This window comes from Cupressus sempervirens, chromosome 5, assembly GCF_028749045.1.
Source record: "Cupressus sempervirens isolate cs-2001-9-10 chromosome 5, ASM2874904v1, whole genome shotgun sequence".
NCBI classification, from domain to species: domain Eukaryota; kingdom Viridiplantae; phylum Streptophyta; class Pinopsida; order Cupressales; family Cupressaceae; genus Cupressus; species Cupressus sempervirens.
In genome coordinates, this window is record NC_143122.1 from 82037702 (window position 1) to 82065571 (window position 27870).

At 38.9% G+C, this 27870-nt stretch overlaps 3 protein-coding genes across 4 annotated transcripts in view; all 3 read left to right on the forward strand.

Annotated features, from left to right (window-relative positions):
• LOC149554661 (uncharacterized) overlaps positions 1 to 27870 on the forward strand; it is a 184249-nt gene that overhangs the window by 111266 nt on the left and 45113 nt on the right. The gene's annotated exons all lie outside the window — the stretch shown is intronic.
• Positions 12487 to 13798, forward strand: LOC149554662 (uncharacterized). 2 transcript variants are annotated; one of them, XM_089828722.1, is made up of 2 exons: positions 12487 to 12945; positions 13138 to 13798. In XM_089828722.1, exon 2 carries the CDS (start codon positions 13167 to 13169, stop codon positions 13785 to 13787), a length of 621 nt encoding a protein of 206 aa, XP_089684848.1. In that variant the 5' UTR covers positions 12487 to 12945; positions 13138 to 13166; the 3' UTR covers positions 13788 to 13798. The 2 variants fall into 2 exon arrangements, with proteins under 2 accessions (XP_089684848.1, XP_089684846.1); XM_089828720.1 differs by having other exon boundaries at positions 12488 to 12945; positions 13135 to 13798.
• On the forward strand, positions 13913 to 16300 carry LOC149554663 (uncharacterized). The gene is made up of 5 exons (XM_089828719.1): positions 13913 to 14138; positions 14256 to 14408; positions 14494 to 14894; positions 14999 to 15404; positions 15540 to 16300. The coding sequence occupies exons 1-5, from the start codon at positions 13925 to 13927 to the stop codon at positions 16121 to 16123; spliced, it is 1758 nt and encodes a 585-aa protein (XP_089684845.1). The 5' UTR covers positions 13913 to 13924; the 3' UTR covers positions 16124 to 16300.

Genomic DNA, 27870 nt, shown 5'->3' on the forward strand with positions numbered 1-27870 from the left:
GTTGAGGAAGTACCCCTCCACATGAGTAGGTTGGTGTAGCTAATTGTTCTACCTGTAAAAAATTTCCCATATGGGGTCAAATTTGAGGTCGTCCCCCCTTCTCATCAAGGAGAGAACCCAAGGGTGATTATCAATATATTTTGTTATCTTTCTTGAATCATTTATAGCTAGTCTCACCCAATCCAACTTTCCTATATCCTCCAAAAGAAGGTCAAGGACATGGACTGCACAAGGAGACCAAAAAAGTGTGTTGTACTTATTTTGGAGAATCCTACCCACTACCGCATGTACCATTCGGTTGATGGCTATGATTTGCACCATAGTATCAACTCCCACCTCCATTGCAATTTACTCTAATATTAGAGCCAAAGTTTTAGTTGTCTTTACCTTGTCCAAGACATCCAAGGATTTCATAAAGACCACTTGGTCCTTGCAAGAAACCAAAAACTGATGATGGTAAGGTTTCTTCCATCTATCCATCCATCTGAAATAATGGTGCAACCAAATTGTTTCCATTGTAATTTTTGGTCTTCTACCACATCTTTGGCTGTAGAATCATCTTTGAGAGAGCTACTAGTGTGAAGTAAAATCAAGTATACAATTTTGATTAAAAGAAAAAAAACTTACATTCAACAAAAAGAAGTAAATTGTAAAACTATAAAACATTTAAAAATTAAAATAAGTGAATTGTAGAATGGTAATTAAAACAAGTTACATAGAGAAATATAGCATAGATTCAATAGTACCATTATAACATTATTACTCATACCAGAATACCAAATGGCGAGGAAATGTTATCTATTTTATTGATTACCAAAAACATTCATACATCATTCATAATTTAAAGTTCTTATATAATGGTTGGTTAGTTGGGAAAACCAACAGACACATCCCCTCGCTTCCTAACTACCCGACCCAGCAAAGCTTAACTAATGCTAAGTACTTTATTATGTACTACATTCATCCCCCACAAAAAAGATGCCTTCCAAACAACTACCCAACAAAACAAAAAACCCAGATTTCAAGAAGAGGGTTGGTAAGACATCCCTATACTTGGGGTTGTTAGAATTTGTGAAAAACAAATTTAAACCAGAATCTAATGAAAGAGATAGATTATTGAAGAGGAAATAAAATTGTTAGAATAACAACACAAAAACAATCTCTGATGTAAATGCTCAAGGGCATAATAGTATCAATATTTCCTAATGTCTAATACATAAGAGTTAACCTGTTTATATAGGCAAAAGCCACCTACTTTGGTAAGTGGCACATGGTCAAATCTATGAGAAATGAAGTGTTTAATTCCTATGAGGAATTACATATATGTCTCATAAATATATCACAATATTGCCTGAATAATAAAACTAAACTCACATAAGTAAATCTAAGTAAACTTAAGTAAAGAGTGAAACTGAGAAAATGTCAATTTACTCTAACTCCTCTCCTTAAGTGCAACTTAGGGAGACATACTAAAAGCTCACAAAGCTACATGAAATGCAAGATGGGTCTCGGCTACTAGGCCAAGTTAGGTACCCATGTACTATATGCATAAAACATGCAATCTCTCATAAAGTGGAGAAAGAGGGAAAACCTCATGGGAAAAACCCTCCTCCAAAAAGAGAGATGAAAAATACAAGATGCATGACAAATGGAGTATTCAAGACCCCCCATTATGATATACATCATGCATATACAATAAAGTATCCCTCCATAGGAAGGAAACAATGAAGAGAGACCGAGTAGCCCCCCCTTAATGGAGAATGTACACCAATGATTGACGCTCCAGGCTTGATGCAGAAACTGCTCCATGAAAATTGAAGCACGTTCCTCCCTTTAGAAAGAAACAAGACCAAATTTGTATGAGAAGTATCTCCCCAATCGATAGGAATAAACCTCAAAATTTGTGGAATCTTTGAAAACTGTTCAATTGTCCCCACATAGATACTGAAGACAAGCCCCTCCAAGATAGGTACAATAAAACTGCAACGAAAACTTGCAATTTTTGGAAGTTGCCAAATGTAGGATTAGACAAGAGCTGCATTGGAAACCTGCAATTTCTCAAAAATCGAGCCTCTAAAATGCCAAAATACCACCACCAATAGAAAGCGCTCAGTATTCTACCTCAAATAAAAAAGAACCATTTGAAAATCGGACTAAAAACAAGCAATATATTGCTATTTGAAAATCAGCTGTCAAAATGAAAATACATTTGGTGCATGCATGACATTCAAATCCGATGACAGGTACATGAATGTCAATTTTAACTCAACGTGTCTGCGGTTTGATTTGAAGACTTATAGTCCCACATTGATAAGAAAGTGGGCTTTTGAATGCTTTAAATAGAGTAGCGCCCAAATAGAAGACAAAGGTGAGTGGGCAGTGGTCTTCCTTGGTGGCTTTTATTGTGGCAGCTAATGTCGATGGTTTGTTGACTTTGATTGTGGCCGGTTTTCACATGGGCTGCTGATCCAAATGTAGCTGGCCATTAAATTTTGAAATTTTATTATTATTATTTATTTAAAAAATAATAATAATATTGCCTTGATTTGTGTGCAAAGTAGAGGCAAGCAATTTTTTGCCATAGATAGATTTGAGCACCAAAATGGGTTGAATTTTATATGAGAATTCATCGTTCGAACCTTTTGGACACAATGGCAAGCTTCGTTGTTCTCCAAATCTGAGCTACAAAACCATGTTTTAAAATTTTCATAGCTGATCTCCTAAAGCAATGAAACGAAAGCCAATCTTGACTTTCTCGAGCCTTCTGGACACAATGGCATAATCAGAAATGCTTTTTGGATCCTCTAAGGTGCTGCAATCAATAGGTCAAGAAAACACACATATATGCAAAAGAAAGATTACTGGGTCTTCATAAATCCATTCTGATTCTCCAGATCGTATAAAAATGCAACAGAAGAGTATATGGGATTTTCCAAGACCTCTACAAAAATATGATCTATTCTTTCAAAACCTGGCTGTAATACCATATTAGAATTTGTAGAAAACAAATTTAAACCAGAATCTAATGAAAGAGATAGATTATTGAAGAGGAAATAAAATTGTTAGAATAACAACATAAAAACAATCTCTGATGTAAATGCCCAAAAAAAGAAGGTGGCACATGGTCAAATCCACCTACCAAAGTTAGGCACCTACCAAAGGTAGGTGGCATGTGAGAAATGAAGACGTGTTTAATTCCTATGAGGAATTAAATATATATCTCATAAATATCTCACAATATTGCCTAAATAATAAAGTTAAACTCACACAAGAGTGAAATTGAAGAAATGTCAATTTACTCTAACAGGTGCCCCTTGAAGTCGCCAGAGATCTCTTTTAGTTGCCTTTTGTTTGGCACGAACCCCCTGTAGAACATGCAAAGCGGCCATCTTTATTGCCTGTATTGTTGTGATTATGTCTTCCAAGGCAGCCTTCTCTATCTTCCAAGATTCTTCTAGCGCAACCTTTTCTGCCTTCCACTTGTCTATGAGAGAAGCTTTTTCGATTTCCCACTCCTTAGCCAACCACGTTGCCAAGTCTTTTCCCTTATGGAGTTCTAAGGATGTCCTTTGGAATGCAATTTCCATGTTTGCCAATGTCTGTATGAGAGGTGGTTACTCTGGAGCTAGAGGTTTGGTTACTTTGGAGCTAGAGGTTTTGTCCACTCTGCAACTATTTCCTCCTGCTTATACCCACTTTGTTAAAGCAACTGCCAGTCTGTGTGGCAGCCTTTATGCATAAATGCTAACAACGATTCAATTGCTCTAACTATAGCTCCCATATTTTGATCATTAGCTTGCTTAATCACTTCCTTGGTGAAATGTTCCATAGATTATAACTCCTTAAGAAATATTTCAGCTTGATCTTGGAAGGAAAATGTTTTCGACGGTCCTACCCTATCACTTTGTATTTCTATTGCATCCTCACTCTCTACCTCTAGAGGGGTCGATGAGGGTGGAAAAACCATCCATTCTTCCTCAAGCAAGTTATCAATCTCTTACAATATTGTGTCTTCTTCCACTGATATGTTTTTAGTGACCTGTTTGCTTGTTCCTTCTACCAGTGCTGTATTTTGAACATCCATGTCACTTGTAGGCTACACCACCAAGGTAGTAGGATGGGTTACTTCTATACCCTGCTCTGTGTGCAATCTAAATTTGTGTCCACACCTTTTCTAGCATCTGAGATCTATTACTTTAGTACGAGACTGTTGAGCGGTAGATACCAAGTTGGCCACCCTTGGTAATGAAGGTTTGGTTGCGCCACATTGAGGAACTGGTTGCCCGTTGCCCCCTTCATGCTCTATATTGGTAGTCTCTTCTTTATCCTCCCTAGTATGGTAGTCCGTACCTTCCTATGGTTTTGGCCATAGTAAAGAGAATTTCTGTACTGTCTGTCATGGGTATAGTACTGCCCATCGTACACTCAATTCCAACTTCTTTTATGGTATGGTGGACCTCTGCGTGCTATGGTACTCCTTGTAGAAGCGACCCTCGTGCTGGTGATAGGAAGGTAACCTCCTTAGGGTGTGCCTTTAGGGTGACTCAGACGAATTTCTGCCTCCTTGGAGTCGGAGGATGAAGATGTGTTTGTGCCATTCTCATCTTCCTCTAAACTGCCCTCTCCAACCCCTTCTTGACTTGAAATTTCCATAAGGCTACATATGCGGTTGACTGTAGGGCTGTCTATTTTAGCTTCTTCCATGGTTCGCCTCCGCCTATGCCAAAAGTGTCCATGTGAATCCAATATGTTATTGCAGGCTTGTAGGTTTCCACTCTAATGGCTGGAATCAAGGCCCCTCTATGCTTGGCTAGCAACTAAGTATGGACTGCTTCCAAGAAAAAGGCTATGGCATGATGTGGCATGTAGAAGCCTTATGTTTTAGCTCCATGAATTCTTGCAGCCTTTCTGAGAGGAACTGCACCCAATTGTACACTTGGATCTTATGCAGTTCATCAATCATAGGTAACATCCATAGAGCAATATCTGATGTGCGGTTGCCGGCTGTAAGTTTTCTTTTAACCAAATTGACAATGCAATGTCGTTCTTCATTGGCTATGAAATTTTTCTTTAAACCCCAACTATTCTTGAGGATACTTTTCCAGCCTTGTTTTGTGAGGTCCTTTCTACACATCAACTTCAACCACTTCTTCTTTTCCTCCATTGTCATGAGGGTTTTTGTTAACTCCTGTCCCCCTTTTGGAATTCCAAACATTTTATTTAATTCGTTAGCGGAATAGGATATTGTTAGTGTTTGCCGAGAATATTGGATTACACTGTGTGAGTTTCCTTATCATAACCAACCACCATAGTTCCTAATGTAGGTGCAAACTCTTTCAAATAAAATATAGGCATCAAAATTATTCTGTCTATTTGTTCTCTGCACAGTGCCACTAGGACCATTTCTACTACCTTTCGCTTACTCTTGCTTCCTGTCATCTTTTGCACTCCCTTTGGTGCCTGTAGAGTTGATTTTTGTGTCTTGGAGTCTATGATTTTTCCTTTACTCAAGTTTCCCATGCTTGTCTTTACTATTTTTTGATTATGTACAAGTAACCCACTGATTTTAGTCTTGTCCTTTTCCCACCAACTGTTTCTCCAAGCGTCGTGATAGAAAACGATTCCTTCGTTGCCTTCAATCAGTTCCTCATTTCTTTCGTACCACCACAAATTAGTCAGTACTCAAACTCTTTAAAAAAAAATCTAACTCCAACTGCTGCACTATACACTTAGAATGGTACGTACAACCCTCCTTTGACTCTGTATGGCTCCTTGAATCACAAGTATGTATGTTGGCTTGGTTACCCTATACGATTGTTAAAATACCAAGGTCTCTTGTCTGAGCTTCCTCTCGTACTTCCTCTCGGTTGTGTCCAACTCTTGCCTTGCATATGACCTCTTTATCACGTACGATCTCTCTACATACAACCTCCTCCTAGCATATGGCCTTCTCCTTCAGATGTATGACCTCTTCCTCCCGATGTACAACCGCCTCCCAGTCTAGATGTACGACCACCTCCTGCCGTACAACTGTGTTCTTTATGTACTGTGTAACTTCTATTTGTGTGGCTGGTTGGGTGTAGTCATTTCTTTTGATACGCTGTCCGCCTTTGTTTATGCTAGTCCCTGAAGGGTTTGCTTGCACATGGTATGACCATTCTGTGCCTCCTTTACTCTTCTTTGGTGGTTATCCTTTATATCACTTTTTATAACCTTCCTCTTGACTTCCTCCTTGTCATCTTTATATTTATGAAGTAGGCAGAAGTAGGTTCCTTGCTTTCCTTATATGGTTTTAATTTAGATCCATTAACAAGATCTTTTATCCGATTATTCTCCAGAGTTGATAATTTTATGGCCCCATTTTCTTTTACTTATAGCCTTCCTTGTACCGTGCCAGAGTACTGCTTGCTCCTCTGGTTCTACTCCTCTAAATCGGATGCCATGTCCTCACTTATCGATTGGTTCCTTAGATCTATTGTATATTTCTTGTCATTAACTTCCATGGATAGTGTATTCCTCTTCCAATTATAGGTAGCCTTTGTTGCCACTAACCATCCTCTCCCCAACAACGCATCATACCCTTTCTTCTCCAGGGTGATTACCACAAAGTCCAACATGAAGAGTTTTGTACCAATCACTACCTTTTGCCCCATCTAGGTTCCTATTGGCTTAATTTCGTGCTGGTCTGCGCCCACCAATCGAAATGTAAGTGGCCAAAGTGCAGGCTTCCCTATTGCCTTCCAAGTTTCCTCACCTCGGAGCCTCCATCAACAATAGTATTGGATAGTTTACATCCTAATATTTCCATTTCCACTACTGTGGTGTCCTCCTTATTCCTATGGTGAACAGGGTGTTTGTTTCTTTGCCTTCTTGCACTTTCTCTTCCCTCTCTTCCTTGGAGGGTACTCCTTTGATACTTGCCCCTCATCTTATTGTTACTCACAAGTGAGGTAGATTTTCTAGTAGATCTGCAATTTTCATGGGAATGGTGGTCTCCAGTACTTGTTTCATGGTGTTTGTTACCAGCTGGGTGTTTGGGGTTTTGCTGTACTTGCTTCTCTTTCCTTCATCATATTGTCTCTAATGTCTCTTGTAGCTTCTTGAAATCTTTTCTTTTCTGTAGTTGTATCTGGATATTCTAGTTCCCTAGCCTGCATTCTTGTGATGGCAAATACTTCGTTCTTAGGTTTTGCAATCTCAAGTGTGTTCACCTATTTTTGTCTAGGGCATTTGGCATCCTCATGATTATCTGGTCCGCACCATTTACGTAACATTCCTCTGTTCTGTCTTCCATTCTGACAGTCGTGTGCAAAATGTTCCTATTCGTTGCACCATCTACATTGGATCATAGGTCTTCCTTTAGAGTCATACTGGATTGCTTTCTTGGGCGTGTTGTTATTGTTATTATTTCTATGTGCTCCTAGTGAGGCTTCTATATTTGCATTTCGTGGAGGGGTGGAGGGTGGTGTGGATTGTTCTTCCCGAGTGAATAATACTTGTGCGTTCCATGCTTTTAGATTGTCCAGATAGTCTTTGATTGTGTGTCCTAACACTTGACAGATATCACAAAATGCTTAACGTGAACATGTCCCTTTTGTGTGGCCCTTCTTTTCACAATCTGTACACCCTAGTTCCCCGCCCTCTCTTTTCTCTTCCTTACTTCCTACTACCTCCTTCATTGGCCTCATCACATCCTTCCCCAATGCTTGGATGGTCTTGAATTCATCCCCACTTTCTTCTGAGCTTTCACTCTCGCTTCCTTGTCTCTTGGCCTTGGAGGTTTTGTTCTCACTTTCCATATCCATTGCACGAGTACAAGCATCCACAAAGGATGATGGTGGTACTATTTTCATTTTTTTCTTAGGGATGACATCAACCCTATAATAAACTACCTTTTTTTTAATCCATCCGTAGGCTTGTTCTCAAGCTTTCCTATCAATTCCTTTAGCCTTCTACTATACGCTCTGATAGATTCATTCTTCCCTTGCCTTGTATTATAGATCTTTGTCACTATTTCATCATCGTCTCAAAGGAGTTTGAATCCTTCTTCAAAGATTGCATAGAGATCATTCTATGTATTCTTCTTGCCTGCCAATAAAGTCTATATACCAGTCAATGGCTATACCTCTTAATGTGGCTAGAAATGCTTTTAGCCATTCATTTGCATTATTCTCTCCATTTGCTGTCCATATGGTTATGCATGTTTTACAATGATGCGCGGGGTCCTCCAAGTTTTCCCTCATGAATCTAGGGAGTTTTTGTTTGTCCATTGCCATTCTTCTACTATTTTTCCCTCCTACAAGGGCGCTCCCTCCTGACAAGATGTTCCCTCCTGCCGGAACGCTCCCTCGTGACAGGATGCTTCCTCTTGACCAGGCGCTCCCTCCTGACAGGCTAGATTCCTGGGTGCTTGTCTCAACAGTATCTCCTTCTAGGCTGGAGTTTTGTTCCTACCTATGCTCTTTGCATGTAGGGGTTTTAGGATTTTTGCACCTTGTCTTCCTTCTTGGTGTCTCAGAGATAGCCAAATTGGCTATTCCTTTGATTGTGTATTCAATCAACCCTTCTTGGATTCGAAAGTGGTCCTCTCATCCCCTTAGGTGATAGCGTCTTCCCTCTTATTGTTGGAGGCATAACGTCCTTAGGGCGACTTCTTCCTCAATTTCTTCCTCTGGCACCCACCGTGGATATTTATTTGGAATCAAGCGTTTGAATTGGTTTAGTGCCTATTTATATTTTTTGAATTATCACGCTCCTCTAGTTCCCATTCCCATGTCCTTTCAGCGAATTTTTGGAGCACTTGTTGTCTTCTTCCTTCTCTTTTTGTTTCCGCTCTTTCTTCCTCCACACATACGAAGTTTCTTGCCAATAGTTGAAGGATTTGTCCAAGTAGATTTTACACCGGTGGTGTTATCTGAAGTTCATTTTGTATTGTGCTCTTTGGGATCACTCTCTCACGAGCTTCCCTTTGCATGTACTGGTCGACAGAGACTTCCCAGGTTGTCACTAGATCACTTGTTAAGTGATCTCTGGTTATTTCCTCTTTTTCATCATCACTATTCGTTACAATATATGTGGTAGGAAGAGTCTTCCCATTGGTCCATCTGCCTTGTTGACGACCTCTAGGTTCGGACTTAGGCAACGACACCAAAATGTAGAATGGTAATCAACACAAGTTATACGGAGAAATATAGCATAGATTCAATAGTACCAATAGAACATTGATTACTTGTACCAGAATACCAAATGGCAAGGAAATGTTATCTCATTTATTGATTACTAAAAACATCCGTACATAATTCATAATTCAAAGTTCTAATATAACAGTTGGTTGGTTGGGAAAACCAACGGATGCATCCCCTTGCTTCCTAACTACTTAACCCAACAAATCTTAACTAATGCTAAGTACTTTATTACATACTACATGAACTAACCTCCCACCCAAGTCTACAGGAGTAGGCACCTTGTCGCCCTTTTCTACCACGATAATTCCCATCACAAATTTAGCTAATAGGGAATTCAACCAATGAGGAATTACCGCAACGTTGAAGGGAATGTTGTCGAAATGCCAAAAAAAAGCACATTGAATGTCAATTTGCGGATACACATCACTGTTCCACTTAGTAACCTCCAATGATGGTTGTGCTTTAGGTGTGTTTCTGTGCACCAAAAAAAACTATTTATAAAAGATGTTTCTGCCATAGATGGTGGTGGTCTAGTAGAATTAATGAAAGTGGTGGCTGAGGAGATGGTAGATTTGTGAATCCATGGCTATGAAGAAAGCCCACTATGCCCTTGAGTGCTTCTTCTTCAAGGTTGGTTGGGATACCTAGTCACAACCCACATTATTTCATTATGATCATTGTTTTATCAAATTCAAACTAATAATGGGGATTAGAAAATAATAAATGATTTTAAAAAATGAGACATAGTGAGGATACCTTGCGATTCAAAAATGGCTGCCTTCATGGTCAATTTTGCCCTTTCCATTTGCAACTTTTTCTCGTATTAGGTAGCAAGGCATACATTTCTCTCTTTATTTCTTGCAACGTGTACTTACAAGCCCTTGTATCTTGCTTTGTGATCCCTCCAAGGTGGTATTTCTAATGAGATATGTCTCTACTATTTAGTCTCTCATATTTTATGAATATCATTGAATTATATTTGGTTCCTTCAAAACAATATTTCCATGCTTTGTCTCTATTCCCTTTAGGATATGTCCCTACATATCCAGATGGACATTTGTCCCTACATATCCAGATGGACATTTGTCCCCTGGGTACTTGCAGACCGTGCAATTGACCTAGTTATAGAGGTATCACTATTTGCAATTTTATTGAAGAATCAACCTACACATACAAATTGAATGCACAAATTTAGAAATTTAATTAAAATTTTTTGAAACAAACCAAATCGGTTTAAAACTTTAAATAAGTTTAAACATAGATGAAACTTGAAAGTAAAAAAAAAAGTGTTAGGTAATGAAATTTTTAAGGAAATTTAAGGTTGCACGGGGACAGTGTTAGAAAGTAAAGTCCACCAATATAACTGAGTGGTGGAGGGTGGGGTGAATCAATTATGCAACTATTATAACAATATAAATCCTTAACCATATGAACAATATAATTAGCAACTCTAACAAGATACTCATGCACAATAAGACCAGATATGTTAACAAGGGAAACCCTTGATCAGAGGGAAAACCCTAGCGGGGATGGTACCCACAAAAAGACGTACTAATATAAATATTCCTGTGTAGAGGATGGACCCTGTTAGGAGTTGTGCCAACCTTGTTTGGAGTTGTAGAAGGCAGAGGGACCCACTATCCAAACAACATCAGGGGCAAGATCACTGAACTCATTGTCCAACTGTTCTCAGTATTATTCCTTGCAAAATAATAGAAATTAACTGTACCTGTACTTCCTCTTCCTCTATCCAGTCAACCGGACTTTTGCTCCTTCTGATCTTGATACCAGATCAGAAACTTCACATCCAATAATCACTTGGATCACTTACTCGCATTTGCCAAATATTCTGCTCTTGTTCACACAATCCACTTGCTTGATACACTTCCAAACAAGGAAAATATGCTTCCTTTATACCATGTCTTAATAACAATTCCTTGAGTCGGCTTTGAGGTTTTCCCAATTAATTTTAATAGGACCACATTAAGGTAATTAATAATATACACAACACTGTTGGCTCACAATCTTTACAATTTCTCACACGTGCGACTCCAGGACTTGCACAATCACTGATGTCATCATTAGGCTGTCTTCTGTCATTGTTTAACTTCGCATATCACGATTTTATCTCAGTAAAGGGATACAAATCAAACATCAGAAACTGGTTACCAGGGAGTTTGCCTGCATTCTACTCTCTATAAATCAAGCATATCTTCGACTCTGTATGCCTATTTAACCACGCCATCAGGACATAGTGTAGAACATGTCCTTAACCGTGCTTGACTTGACCACCAATTCCTTGTTCATATGATTTCATTCTTTGTCTGCTACTCTACCAGTGTTCACAGAAATACTGCTATGTTGACATCAATGACAAACACAATCATGAATGCAACATGTCAATCATGCTTACAATCTCCACATGCTCTGGCTATGCTTGGGATACTCCCCCAAAGGAATACCATCAGCATTTATGCTAACAGACAGGGGTACTTAGGGTACGAGTATAGGTAGTTTTCAAAATAGTGGAGTACACCAATTTTTTTACATACAATTTATTGTCTATAGAAAGTATGAAAATATGAGTCATGACCATGGTCTTTCAAAACAAGAACAATGATAAAGTTTGCAGATGAAAGTATTGTTTGCAGTTTCAGATTTGCAATATGTTTGTAATAATAATTTATGGTAAATGTTTAGATGTACAACTGAGAAGGAAGACTTTAAACATGAACAGAAGATTATAAGTCGTATATGTTAAATAATGAATGATCTCTGCAAATGTAATGGATCTCTGCAAGTGGTAATCAATATAGAATGGATATGAATTAATACAATACTGAAAACTGTTAGCTAGATCTGAATATAATTTGATCACTGATTAGAAGTCCCAATCTGAAGAGATAGAATCATTTATGGATTTCAGTAATCTCTCTCTCGTGATTAGTCATCTTATATATTGCAGTCAAGAGGTATATATTTGGCAGTTGTGACTATTTAACTATATCTCTTTGAAGAGACACGAAGGCATAAACTTAATTAGCCAACAAACCCAAAGGTTATCGGGTATGATTAGTCACCAAACAAATTATCAAGAGACCCTATGGTTATCGGTGATGATTATTATGCGAAGCCAAATTTAACATTAAAGCATCTAATCTGAATATAGAGGATCATAACTTGATCCCATATGATTGTCATTCAATTGAGCTTGATCAAGTATTTACTGCCTGATCCAAGTGATAGATATAATCTGATTGCTCATATTTTCATAATTAGTTTGATACAGAGTAACGAGAATCGCCATAAAATCGCCTGAATCGGCGATTCGGCGATTAGATTCAGCAATGGCGATTTTTTTGGAGTCGGAAATCGCCATTGCCGATTTCTTCAGGTGAATCGCCTGAATCGCCGATTCAGGCGATTCAGGCAAAAAATCGCATGAATCGCCTAGAAAAATCGGCAGGAATCGCCCGCGGCCAATAAAGTATAGAGTTGTAAAATTTTAAAAAATTGCTTGGTTTTTTTACTTTGTTTTTGACCATTTCTCTTTGTTATAACCCTAAAGGGCCTTCTATTTATTTAACATGAGTAGAAGAGAGGAAAAGTGAGAGAGAAGAAGAGAAAAGAAAAGCCATAGGTTTCTAACCGGCAAGAAGAAAGAGCACAAAAGAGATCAGCAATCCATTTGTGGAGGCCATCAATTGCATTGGGAGCATTAGGGAGCCAATCTCAACACTCCTCAACTCATTTGCAAGAGGTAAGTGCTCTTTTTTTTTTTGCATGTTAGTGTATTATGCATTTTTTGTTAAATTTTTATAGTTTTCAAGATTTTTAGTTTAGATCTTGAATGTTCTTTATTTTTACTAAGTTGCAAACTAGGGTTTGTTGTTTTGTAGCTTTTATTAGCTTCAAACTTTGATATTTTACATATAAATTTTTATTGCAGCAGCCTTTGCTTTCATTTTTTGCAAATTCGCAATGGGTAGAAAAGATGAATGTTGGAAATATAACGAAGAGTTTCCTGGAAGAACCAAATATCAAACAAAATGTATTTTTTGTAAAGAAAAAATAACTTCTGGGGGTATTTATAGATTGAAATACCACATTGCTGCTATACCTGGACACGATGTTACAATTTGCACTCACCAAACTCCTGAGGCAAAACGCACTTGCTTAATGGCATTAGAAAAAATTGAAAAAGACAAAGCCAATAGGAAAATGCAACTTGAAGGGTTAAGGGGTATTGGCTCCCATGTTCCCGCATCCGCATCTGCAGCCGCATCCACATCTGCATCTGCATCAGCTTTTGCATCTGTAGGTTGTGTTGGAGAGGGTTCTTCTAGGCCTCCTTTTTATCCTAGTTCTTCTGCTCGTGCTGGTGCTAGTCGGTCACATACTGAGACAGAGTCCCACACCAACCTATTGCAGCCTAGAGTGCGGAAAAACAGAATGGATAGTTACTTTGTGCCCCGCACTACTCCTGGTTCCCAACCCACGCTTGAGGGCATGGGTTTGAACAAGGAAATTCATGATGCTGCCAGAAAGGAGATATGCAAATTTTGGTACTTTTGCAACATTCCATTTATTGCAGCTAGGTAATTGATTCTTTTTTCGTTGTTTTCTTTAAAGTTAAAATTAAAAGTAAAAGTAAAACTTTAATTATATTTACTTGTTTTATAATTTGAGTCTTTGACATCTAAATTTTTATTTGTGACAGGGCTCCTTATTGGCAGAACATGATAGACGCGGTTGCTATTTGTGGTCCGGGGTTTAAAGCCCCAACTGAGGCTGAGTTGAGCGGATACCTCTTGGATGAGATGGTAGAGGACATGAGGGCTGAGCTCGAGGAGAACCGAAAGGAGTGGATTGCAAAGGGTTGCACCATCATGACTGATGGTTGGACAGATAGGAGGAATAGAACACTCCTCAATTTTCTTGTATCCTGTGGAGGTAATTGATCATTCTACTTTCCTACATACATAATTGTAAATTTTGATTTGTTGAATGCTAATTTGTTGATGATCCATTTAATTTTAATATTCTAATTCGTTGTTTTGTTACTTGTAGGATATACCATGTTCATCAAATCCATTGATGCTTCCGCACATGTAAAAAATGCCACATACTTATGTGAGGCTATTGAGGAAGTCATAGCAGAGGTGGGAGAACAAAATGTGATCCAGGTGGTGACGGATAATGCAGCAAGTTATGTTGCTGCAGGTAAACTTTTAACTTTTCAAGTTTTGAAAATAAATTTATTTGAATTTTGAAATTTGAATTTCTAATTGACTTAAAATTGTTGTAGGTAAACTTTTGATGGAGAGGCACCCCACCATATTTTGGTCCCCTTGTGCGGCACATTGCATTGACCTCATGTTGGAGGAAATTGGCAAACTTGAGTTTGTCAAGTCATGTGTGGAAAGGGCAAAAAACATATGCAAATTCATTTATAATCATTCATTTGTCCTTAGCACAATGAGGAAGTACACAGAAGGAAAAGAGTTAGCTCGCCCAGGTATCACGAGGTTTGCCTCGAATTTCATCACCTTGCAGTCCTTGTTGACATCAAGGGATGAATTGAGGAGCATGTTTGTTGGGCGGGAGTGGATTTCCTCTTCCTATGCTACGACCACTGTAGGGATAGATGTGGCGGATTGCATATTTGATGAGGATGGTTTTTGGAAACCCGCTAGAGAAATCCTGCAGGTAAATTTATTGCAATTTAACATTTAGTATTTTACTTTTACTTTAAGTTATATTATTTTATATTTAAGTTTTGACTCAAGTTTTTTGTTTTACTTTATATGTAGGTCACTGAGCCCCTTGTAGCTTTGCTACGAACTGCTGATGGGGAGAAGCCCTCTATGGGCTACATTTATGAGGGCATGGATAGGGCCAAGGAGGCCATCAGAGCCCAATATGCAGGAGTGCAGGAGAGGTATGGCCCTATTTGGGACATCATCGATAGGAGATGGCAGAATCAGCTCCATCGACCCATCCATGCAGCAGCTTACTTTCTGAATCCGGCATATCGTTTCCGTCCTGAGTTCAAGGCGGATGCGGAGGTTCTCACTGGCTTATACACAGTGATTCAGAGGTTGAGTAGCGATGAAGATAGCGCTGCTGCGATTGTTGAGCTAGACCAGTTCAACAATAAAGAGGGGCCACTTTTCTCTAGCAGGATGGCCATAAATGCTCAGACAACACTACAACCAGGTAAAAATTAAATAATATATTCAATGTTCATGAATCTAGATTCTAATCTTAAAGTTGATTATGTAATTTTAGAGTTAACTTGTAATTTGTAAATGAGACTAATTGTTTCTATTTTCAATTTTTCCCTTATTGCAGATAGATGGTGGCAAATGTTTGGGGCCACAACCCCAAAACTTCAAAAAATTGCCATTCGTATTCTGAGTCAGCCAAGCAGCGCTTCTGGATGTGAGCGCAGTTGGTCCATGTTCGAGCACATCCATTCGAAGAGGAGAAACAGGTTGACAGTGCAGAAGTTGAATGATATTGTCTTTGTTCATTACAACCTCCGTCTTAGGATCAGACAGATTTTGGGCACTGACTCCTCTCCGATCATTCTAGAGGAGATTGATCCAGAATCAGAGTGGCTCACAGAGGTTGTGGATCCAGTCTTCACTGAGGAAGACCGTGTGTGGGTTGACCAGGTGGATATAGAGGCTGAGGCAGCTAGAGCACGTTCTTCAGGCATTGGTAGACGCACACGTGCACGCACAGGCACAGGCCCTAGCGACGTTCATGAGCCCATCTTACATGCGGGAGATATGGCTCGGCAGTCCTCTAGGACCTACATTAGACGCCTTGCTACTAGGCAGACTGGATACTCAGAGGCTGAGGCTGAGGCTGCAGCCGAGCTTCAGGATGATGTTGAGGATGATGATGATGACTATGAGTCTGAGGCTTGAGCTGGAGCCTTGTTTTTATATTTTGTTTACAGATATTGATACTGAATCATTGATAGACATATGTTTCAAACTTTCATGGATCTTCATCTTAGATTCTTACATACATTTATGATTTGATGTCTTATGGATCATCTTACATACATTCTATGATTTAAATCATTGTGATCATTTGATTTCTATTTACTTCAGCTAGCCTACAATTTACATTTTAGATAACATAGTTACATATGTGATGGATTTTATGTTCCATGTTTATGTATGTTAAGTTTTAACTTCTATTTGATGATGTTATAGTGTGTTTAAGTTATATTCAATAAAGGGTGCATGAAATAAGTTTTAAATTGTTAAAATCTTTAAATTTAAAGGGTTTTTTCAAATTTGCCGATTCATTGCCGATTCATTGCCGATTCATTGCCGATTCACGATTCGATTCGGCCTTGCCGATTCCGATCCGATTCCGATTCTTGTTACTTTGGTTTGATAATGATAATATCAGTTCGATACAAGGATTATCTTGGCAAGATTATTTTTAATGTTTATTCATATGTGTGTGCACTGTGTATGCATTTATATCAGTTCACAATGGTGAACTTGCATATATATATGCACACACATGTGCATACAGTTGCCATGCTGGTATATCCTCAAAGTCTGACCAACGCTATCATATCTTAACAATATTACAATGAAAAATTGCAAATGATAAACTTCTGACTTGGAACAGTGATAAAGTTTGTTGTTAATCAGTATTGTATCAAATATTTTAATTTATTATGTATTGAATTAAGCTTGATAAACAAGTTGATACTAACAAAAATCAGAAATCTTAACAAGGTCCTTAGCTATGATGCACTCCACTGAGTACTTGGTACTTGGTTACGTGGGTTTGCATACCCATGCAACATAGCGAAAATATGAAATTATTGAGAGAATTAGGAATTTTTGCAAATATACTAAAAATGGTGTTAGGCCTTATTCATTATGCTCTAAAATGAGCTAGAGTACATTGGAAATGGTATTATAGAGTTTGCATAAACTTAGATGCAACTAAGACAAGACAAAATGCTTCAAAAATGTTCTTTTTAAACAAACTTACTTGTAAATCCAAATTTGGTTGAAAAAAATATTTGAACTCATTTCCAATCCACAACAAATCACTAAAACGCAGGAAAATGTTGAATTTGAACCAGAAATATAGAACTTATAAAAAAATAAACAAGGATGATTGTCGTGGGAAAAACCCTCCTCACCGATGGAAATGACCCAACCCTTCAAATTTGAGCGCTTTATTTGAATAAGAGCAATTACAAAACTCTTCAATCTTTAATGTCTAATGTCTTTTATATATCCAGATCAACAATGATAAACAATTTGATAGCTACAAATTCTCCCAGGTAAATACAATATTGCATCTATAATAATAGATTGCATAATATGATCAAATGTCTTAAAGAGATGATACATCAACACTAGTCTGCCCAATACTATCAAAGAACCTGATAGACACAAAACATAAACACTGATAGATTCTGGATAATATTATCAATGACTGATAAAGATGTGAAGGCACAATACTGCAACACCGATGATACCCAACACAATATATGTATTCAATGAGACTTGTATCATGCATATATTCCGAAGTACTAAAAATGCCTTCAGCAAGTCCTTGTCACACAACAATAAATCTCCATCATCCATAATGAATATACTAAAAAAACCTTTCAAAAAGCATAGGAAGAGAAACGATTACCCAAGGAGATAAACCGATAAGACATTATTCAGCTTTTTATTCACTGACCATAATAATTAAGGAGCCTTTAAATAGTAATGAAGTAGACGACAGATATGAGTCATAAAAAATTGGCTCCGCTAATACTTCACGTTCGCACATATGGTTGAAACACGAACATATGAGTCTAGTCACCATAAGACTGCACAAGTGGCAAGTCTGGGTCAGCATAGTGCTAAAAAAATAGTAGATAGATAATATTCTCTGAGTACTATGAGGAACACGGAGCTAGCTTTGAACAGAGAATGTAATGACCTGAACAGAAATCAGAAGGTTGAAGATGATGGAACAAAACTCGAAGAGATGAGCTAATAACTAGCTACAGCATAAGGAGAATCTATAATAGCCCTATCATTAAATAAAATAAAATAATAACTTAATTTGCGGTTTTGATTGATTTATGTATATCTCGAGCCCATCTTTACTTTTTATTAGGTGTAGGTGTTTGTCGTGTCATGTCTCAACATGTTGTTTTCTCCCTTGGGAGTTTTCCTCCAATGGGGTATATATGTGTGTCGAGTTACTTGTAGGTATGCGATTTGGATTGTTTTTATTGTATTGCGAATTCCTATTGGAGTTTAGTATTGTTCATCATTTCGAAAGTGCAAGACCTTCCCTACTTGGCTATCACAATTTGGTGGGAATCCCTCACCCTATTTCATTCTCTGTGTTACTTTACTTGGATCTGGAAAATCCAAGTATCATCATTGTTAGCAACTATATTCTCTCCTTGATAAATTATGACTCGCTCGTGTATTTGTTAGATGGTGTACTTCTGTGTGCTAGCAATTAGACGATTTCTCTGATTTGTTAATGTAGGATATAAAAAAACTCCATATTTATCTACTCCCTATGATGCAAACACCCCAAACGAACCACTTCCATTTCAGATATCGTACGCAAAGCAACTTCTTGCCAAGAACTACAAACAACTTCCTAATGGGAACTAGGCAACTTCTTGACGAGAACCAGGTAACTTCTTGATAGGAATTTGAAGCAACTTTCTAATGGGAATGAGGCAACTTCTTGATGTGAATGAGAAGCAACTTCTTGAGGCACGCCTAGCAACTTCTAGATGGGAAGTAGAAGCAACTTCCTAATGGGAACAAGGCAACTTCGAGTTGGGAACTGGAACATTACATTACAGTGGTACTAGAGCCAGTGATTCTGCTAGCACGTGGAAGTGAACGCAAGTTATACCCGTTACATTACAGTGGTACTAGAGCCAGTGATTCTGCTAGCACGTGGAAGTGAACGCAAGTTTATACCCGAAGGATAAGGCGAGATCACGCCGGTGGTAGAATGGGGGAGCCATAGGATCCTATGATAGAACTCATGAATGTTTTAAGAGAGCTCAACAGAAACCAAATGTAGATGAACATAGCTGTAGTATCCTCCCCTATTTTTCCCAAATAAAGAAACTTGCAAGCTACTTTATGATATCAATTAATTTGCTTGATAACTCAAAATAGCATTTTTGTCAAACACTTGGCACACATACTACAATATATAGGAAAATCTGAAACTTCTTATTTGCTAATTAAATATTAATTTTTGCCATGTAAATGTGCTCATACAATTGTTTAACATGCTGCGACAAATATCAGTCTTGTATTCAACAACTACAATGCAAAAGTATAAAAATTTGATAGAAGAAACTTGAAATTAGTTGCTGTAGTATTTTTGTAGATGTAGTTGGCAGCCTTCCAAACCTCCAAATCAGCAAGAATAAACAATAAACTTGTTGCAAATACTGTTCACGCACTGTAGCAAATTCACTATTCATGTGCATTGTAGCAACCACTATTCACGCGCATTGTAGCAGAACACTGTTCATCCGCACTGTAGCAAAACACTATTCATCCGTACTATAGCAAAACACTAAATGAAACCCCGTGTGTTTGGAAACACCGTTAATCCTCCTGACTGTGTCTTTCAACAATGAAGAGAATGCTAGCAAAGAGGGATTCCGTCCTGCAAGCCCGATAATTAGATATCCAGCAACATAACATTAATCTTCATCCAAGCATACTAAAAAGAAGCCCTTCCATTTCTTTTATAATGTTTTCACAAGAGCTCAATCCTTCGTTTTCTCAATGTGGGATAAAACATAACTCTCTTTACATAACTTATGTCTCCAATGTGTTATAAAATAAAGGGGACTCTTTTAATTTAAATATTTCCCACAAACTATAGTCTATGCATTAATAAAGTTAAATATTTAAATTTAACTTTATAAAATAACTTTATCAATGCATAACAAATCTTATCAATGATAAACAAGTCTTCTTGTTGATTTTAAACAATTACCATCGACATACCGCTGCCACTGGATGTCCGACCATGTCCAAGATGACTTACTATAAATAGTAAGTATGCCCAAAGTTGCCTCAAAACCCCTCAGAAAGATTTGCAATTGAAACTATCTAGGTCAAATGGCCTCTAAGTCCCTTTAATGTCCTGGTTAGCCTACGGGACTGTGGGGAAATAGGCTAACAACAACATCATGCTATGAATGCTAAAAAGGGGACATTACAATAGCCCAAAGGTTCATGTAGGAAACATTACAAAAATCGGCCGAGGGAAAGGCAGCGAGAGAACAAAATGGGCATAGTGACAAATCTGTTATGGGAAGGACAAACCCTTAACCCTCACTCTCTCGACCGTTTATACCAATCTATACTATCCTCCCCTGATTTGAACTTTGACTTGCAGAAATTTAACTTAAGGAATATTGTCAAACACTTTGTATGCAAACTCATAAAGCTGATTTCCTCAATAAATTGCTTTCCAATGAGTAGATTTACGAACAACTATGAAGTGACATTAAAATGCATAATACACATCATAACATTTTCACAAACACTTGGCACACATTCAATAGTATATGAAAAATTTGGAAAGTCTTTCAATCTGCTAATAAAGGGTGATTTTTAAATGTAGATGTGCACTTACAGCTGCCTTAAAGGCTGCAACAACTATTCAGACTTGTATTCAACAATTATTATGCAAAATATCAAAATTTGACAGAAGAAACCTGAAATTAGTTGCCGTAGTATTTTGCAGATGTAGTCGGCCAGCCCTCCAAACTTCTAATCAGCCGAAAAAACAAGCAAACTTGATACCAACACTGTTCACGCCGTACTGTAGCAAAAGACTATTCATGCCGACTGTAGCAAAATACTGTTCATGCGGCACTATAGCAATAACTAACTTCAGATCTGCACCTCAAACCCTTGTAAATTTCTTTATGCAAACGCCCCAAATGAAACCCAGTGTGTTTCCTGAAGTGAAAACACGCTTGATTCTCCTGACTGTGTCTTCCAACAACGAAGAGAATGCTAGCAAAGAGAGATTCCGTCCTCCAAGCCCGATAATCAGATATCCAGCAACATAACATTAATCTTCATCCAAGCATACAAAAAAAAGCTCTTCCATTTCTTTTATAGTGTTCTCACAAGAGCTCAATCCTTCGTTTTCTCAATGTGGGATAAAACATAACTCCCTTTATGTACCTTATGTCTCCAATGTGTTATAAAAATAAAGGGAACTCTTTTAATTTAAATATTTCCTACAAACTATAGTCTATGCATTAATAAAGTTAAATATTTAAATTTAACTTTATAAAATGGCTTTATCAATGCATAACAAATCTTATCAATGATAAATAAGTTTTTCTGTCGATTTTAAACAATTACCATCGACATACCACTGTGACTGAATGTTCGGCCATGTCCAAGATGACTTACTATAAATAGTAAGTATGCCCAAAGTTGCCCCAGAACCCCTCAGAAAGACCTGCAACTGAAACTGTCTAGGCCAAATGGCCTCTAAGCCCCTTTAATGTCCTAGTTAGCCTACGGGATTGTGTGGAAATAGGCTAACGACAACATCATGCTATGAATGCTAGAAAGGGGACATTACAGTCCGCCCTTCCCAAAATTGCTTGTCCTCAAGCAATTTCAGCTCTGGATGCTGCAATATCTGCTCATTTTCCCAAGTAGCATCCTCGACAGGTAGGTTCCTCCACTTCACTAGATACTCCTTGATAGTCCTCCTGCGAAGCACCCTCTCCCTGGAGTCAAGTATGGCCTCGGGAACCAAGATAAGCTTTCCCTCATCATCAAGAGGTGGCAATACTATTGAAGGCACCACATTGTGACCCAATGCCTTCTTAAGGCGTGACACATGGAACACATTATGCACTTTACTGCCTGCAGGCAACTCCAACTCATAAGCTACTTCGCCCACTCTCCTGATTACTTTGAACGGTCCATAGTAGCGTGGTTTCAATTTCTCTGCTCCACTCTTCTTGAGAGAGGACTGTCCATACGGCTGTAACATGAGGTACACCATATCTCCCACCTCAAAAGACCTTTCAACCCTGTGCTGATCACCATATTGCTTTTGCTGATTTTGTGCTTTTTGCAAATTTTCCTTCAAGGATCGCATAATGTCCTGGCACTCCTGCAAAGTATCCTTGGCCTTAGGCACCCTGCTGTCCCCAAATAACAAATCCAAAAAATTAGGAGCATGATACCCGTACAGTGCCATAAAAGGGGACATTTGAATAGACATATGGAAAGAGGTATTATAGCAGTACTCCCCTAGATATAGCCACTTCACCCAAGCCTTCTGCTCTCCTGCAATGTAGTTTCGAAGGTACCCATCAACCCATTTGTTCACTATCTCTGTCTGCCCATCAGTTTGGGGGTGGTAGCTGGTACTCGAAGTGAGCTCTGTTCCACATAACCTGAACAACTCCTGCCAAAAGTGGCTCATAAATCTGCTGTCTCTGTCACTGACTATGCTTCGTGGTATCCCATGTAGTCTGAATACCTCTCGAAAAAATAGTTTTGCTGTTTGTGCTGCTGAATATGTAGACGAAATTGCAAAGAAATGTGCAAATTTCGTCAATCTGTCTACCACAACAAAGATACAATCCCGACCCTGTGCCTTGGGGAGGCCTGTGATAAAATCCATGGAAATGCTATCCCACTTCTTCTCTGGTATGGGTAGGGGCTGTAGTAAACCACCCGGAAAAGAATGTTCCTGTTTGTTCTGTTGACACACAGGGCATTCCCTCACAAACTGAAGCACCTCTGATTTGAGTCCTTTCCAAGTGAAGCGCTCTCTCACCTGCCGATATGTCTTAAAGAATCTGGGATGTCCTGCCATTGGTGAATCATGAAATGCCCTCAAAATCTTCTGCTTCATAGCAGACCCGGGTACTAAATAAATCCTTTCCTTGTAGATGATCAGATCATTTACGACAGTGTATCGACTATCTTGAATAGCTCCCTCAATAATGCTAGATGCCCAACTATCCTTAGCATATTCTGCCAAGATCATCTCTCTCCAATCATCCATGACTATCCCAACAGCAAGCAAATGAGGCCTTCTAGATAAAGCATCTGCAACAATATTTTTCTTCCCTTTGACATAGGCTATGTCGAAATCATAGGCCTGTAATTTACTCACCCATTTCTGTTGCCTGTCATTAAGGTCCTTCTGTCCAAGGAAATGTTTCAAGCTATTATGATCTGTTTTTACTGTGAACCGGCTTCCCACTAAGTACTGCCTGAACTTAGCTAGCGCGTGCATGATTGCTAGCATCTCTTTGTCGTAGATGCTGTAGGTTCCCTCCACACCTCGTAATTTTCTACTCTCATATGCGATGGGATGTTTGTCTTGCATGAGAACAGCTCCTATGCCCTCTCCCGAGGCATCACATTGTAGCTCAAAGGGCCTGGTGAAATCTGGAATGGCTAAAACAGGACATGTACTCATCAGCTCCTTAAACCTGTCAAAACAATCCTGAGCCCTCTCTGACCACTTGAAATTATCTTTCCGTGTCAAATCTGTAAGTGGTGCTGCTATCTGTGAAAATCCCTTCACAAATCTGCGGTAGAACCCACAAAGCCCAAGAAATCCCTTGAGTTGTGAAGTGTTCCTCGGTGGTGGCCAATCCAGAATGGCCCTGATCTTGTCTGGGTCAACCTGAACACTTCCTGCACTAATAATATGCCCTAGATAGAGCAACTCTGTCATCCCAAACTCACATTTACTCATCTTGGCATATAATGACTCCCTCTCTAGAATACTGAGCACTGTATCAATATGCTTCAAATGTTCCTCCCAAGTACGGCTGTATATCAGTATATCATCAAAAAATATCAACACAAACTTCCTCAACTGATCTCTGAACACTCTATTCATACAGGACTGGAAAGTGGCAGGGGCATTTGTCAACCCAAAGGGCATGACTAAGAACTCAAAATGTCCATAGTGGCATCTAAAAGCTGTCTTCTCCACATCCACCTCTCTAACCCGTATCTGATGGTAGCCGGATCTCAAATCAATCTTGGAGAAGTAGCATGCACCATGCAATTCATCAATAAGCTCATCGATGCGCGGGATAGGGTATCGGTTCTTGATTGTCTTCTTGTTTAGCTCCCTATAATCAATGCACATCCTCATTGTACCATCCTTCTTCTTCACCAATACTACTGAAGAAGCGAAAGGACTTTTGCTTGGCCATATGTGCCCCATGTCAATCAACTCCTTAATTGCCTTTTCTATTTCATCCTTACATCTCTTCGGATGGCGGTAAGGTGTGATGATAACTGGCTTAGCCCCTTCCTCTAATTCAATAACATGCTCGATTCCCCTATCCGGGGGGCTCCCTGGAGGTATCTCACCAAACACCTTAGTATGTTTGCTTATTATTTTTTGTACATTAGGTGGATACTCTTGTTTATGATGCTCTGTCATCTCAGGCATTACTCTAAACTCTGCTGCCCACTGCACCTGATCATGTCTAAAGAAACTCTGCATCCGCTTGAGTGACACCACTCGAAGTCTCCCATCTGACAAACCTCTGAGCACTATCTTCTTATCATTTGCCTCAAACCTCATTTCCATTTTCTCAAGGTTAAATGTAAACTCTACCAGAGACTTCATCCAGTTCATCCCAAGCACCATATCCTGATCACCAATGTTGACCACAAAGAAATCTCCTGTCATGTCATAATCTCCCAAACGAAGCTGCAAGTTGGAGATTTTCTTGGTACATTCAATTTTGAAGCCATCGGCAACCATCACCTTAAATCCCCTATGCTCCTCTGTATGTAGCCCTCTACGTGTCACAAACTTCTCATCAATGAAGTTATGTGTCGACCCTGTATCAATGAGTGCCACAACTCTCTGTCCATCCAAGGTTCCCCTAACTCTGAAAGTGACGGCCTCCTGTATACTTGACAACTGAGCTATCGTGCTATCACCGCGTGCTTCCTCCTGTGAAGAACTATCATCATCTCCATTTGATTCGGATGACTGCTCTGAATCTCCATCTACTGACTCTTCGGCTGAAAAGTACTCCATCTGATTAGCTTTTGCTTTCGATGGACACTTATGTGACAAATCCCAAGGCTCCCTGCAATGAAAACAAAGCTTCTTCTTCCTGAGATCATTAAGTGCCTCATTGTCCAACCTCTTACTTTCCTCCTTAGCTGGCTGAACCTCTTTATGAAAAGGTTTCCTGTCCTTATCTTTCCTTGAAGGGAAACTCTTTGCCTGGAATTTATTTTTTGAAGATGAAGAGGAATCCATGTCACGAGCTTTCTTAATGGCTTCCTGCAAAGTGGGAGGGTTGAGAGCATATGAGGTAATGTGTGCATGTCCCATAGTGACCATACCATGATGCCACCACTCGTGTGCTAACCCATCCAGATGAATTGCTGCGTACTTAATAGCTTCTTCCTCGGGCATAGGGTTCAATTGAAAGTATGTGTCAAGCTTTTGAACCCAAGCTCTTGCTATAGACTTTCCTGAGCCATCATAATATGGTAACTCAAGTCTCCCTACTTTCTTTCGTAGCTCATAGCTCTGGTTCCTGTCATGTCCACGTGGCATATGTTTCATCCGCACATCCATATACTCCCTAAAGGTAATTGCAGTAGTAAAATCTGGCCCTCCGGCTTCCCAATCTCTCCTCAACTGGTTCTGTATATCAGTAATCTGGGGCTCTGGTACGAGCTGCTCTGGAGCTCTAGGAGGAAATGTAGGAATCATGGGCCTTGAACTCACTGTCCTAGCTCGCTGGGGTGCATGACCGAAATTGTTCCCAACTTGTTCATCTCCATTATGTGTCCCATCCTGATCATTTCCATTCTGATTGTTACCATTCTGATTATTTCCTCCACCCATGTTAGCATTCAACCCCATTTGACGAGCCATCATCTGCATCATAAGATCCAATCTCTAATTCTGTTCCTGTGCCCTTTGTTCTGCTACTCGCTGACCCTGTACCAAGGTCTCTAATAACTGTAAGAATCTTTCCTCTCCAGGCTCTGGACCGGCATTCCCGCCTCCACCTAATCTTGTATTCCTGTCATCTCAGTCACCCATATTGCTGTCTTGATCAAAGAATACCTCCGCTGTGTCTGTATGACTGGATTCTATACCCCCTTGTACGGATGAACTAGACTGTTTGCTTTGTAGGTCTGAACTCCTACTTTGTCTTGCTCTGGTATTGCGGAAATTATAAGGCCCCTGTCGCATGCTCAAACATAAATGCTCTGATTTTAGTCTTTTGACATTTCATCAAACACTTTCCCCTCTATCCGCCAGTTCCAAATTTCCTATAAGACCTCCACAGGATGGCAGGACTTATAGCTCTGATACCACTGTACTATCCTCCCCTGATTTGAACTTTGACTTGCAGAAATTTAACTTAAGGAATATTGTCAAACACTTTGTATGCAAACTCATAAAGCTGATTTCCTCAATAAATTGCTTTCCAATGAGTAGATTTATGAACAACTATGAAGTGACATTAAAATGCATAATACACATCATAACAAATTTCACAAACACTTGGCACACATTCAATAGTATATGAAAAATCTGGAAACTCTTTCAATCTGCTAATAAAGGGTGATTTTTAAATGTAGATGTGCACTTACAGCTGTCTTAAAGGCTGCAACAACTATTCAGACTTGTATTCAACAATTATTATGCAAAATATCAAAATTTGATAGAAGAAACCTGGAATTAGTTGCCGTAGTAATTTGCAGATGTAGTCGGCCAACCCTCCAAACTTCTAATCAGCCGGAAAAACAAGTAAACTTGATACCAACACTGTTCACGCCCGACTGTAGCAAAATTCTGTTCATGCCGACTGTAGCAAAATACTGTTCATGCGGCACTATAGCAATAACTAACTTCAGATCTGCACGTCAAACCCTTGTAAATTTCTTTATGCAAACGCCCCAAATGAAACCCAGTGTGTTTCCTGAAGTGAAAACACCCTTGATCCTTCTGACTGTGTCTTCCAACAGCGAAGAGAATGCTAGCAAAGAGGGATTCCGTCCTCCAAGCCCGATAATCAGATATCCAGCAACATAACATTAATCTTCATCCAAGCATACAAAAAAAAGCTCTTCCATTTCTTTTATAGTGTTCTCACAAGAGCTCAATCCTTCGTTTTCTCAATGTGGGATAAAACATAACTCCCTTTATGTACCTTATGTCTCCAATGTGTTATAAAAATAAAGGGAACTCTTTTAATTTAAATATTTTCCACAAACTATAGTCTATGCATTAATAAAGTTAAATATTTAAATTTAACTTTATAAAATAGCTTTATCAATGCATAACAAATCTTATCAATGATAAATAAGTTTTCCTGTTGATTTTAAACAATTACCATCGACATACCACTGTGACTGAATGTTCGGCCATGTCCAAGATGACTAACTATAAATAGTAAGTATGCCCAAAGTTGCCCCAGAACCCCTCAGAAAGACCTGCAACTGAAACTGTCTAGGCCAAATGGCCTCTAAGCCCCTTTAATGTCCTAGTTAGCCTACGGGATTGTGTGAAAATAGGCTAACGACAACATCATGCTATGAATGCTAGAAAGGGGACATTACACAATCTTTCTTCCATAGAC

What these genes read in the sequence shown, in the direction of transcription:
- LOC149554663 (XM_089828719.1), top strand. Translation starts at nt 13,925, where the DNA reads ATGATAGACGCGGTTGCTATTTGTGGTCCGGGGTTTAAAGCCCCAACT. An exon ending in TTTTCTTGTATCCTGTGGAG is followed by an intron (nt 14,139 to 14,255) that starts GTAATTGATCAT and finishes TGTTACTTGTAG; the next exon opens with GATATACCATGTTCATCAAA. An exon ending in AGCAAGTTATGTTGCTGCAG is followed by an intron (nt 14,409 to 14,493) that starts GTAAACTTTTAA and finishes AAATTGTTGTAG; the next exon opens with GTAAACTTTTGATGGAGAGG.
- LOC149554662 (XM_089828722.1), top strand. Translation starts at nt 13,167, where the DNA reads ATGGGTAGAAAAGATGAATGTTGGAAATATAACGAAGAGTTTCCTGGA.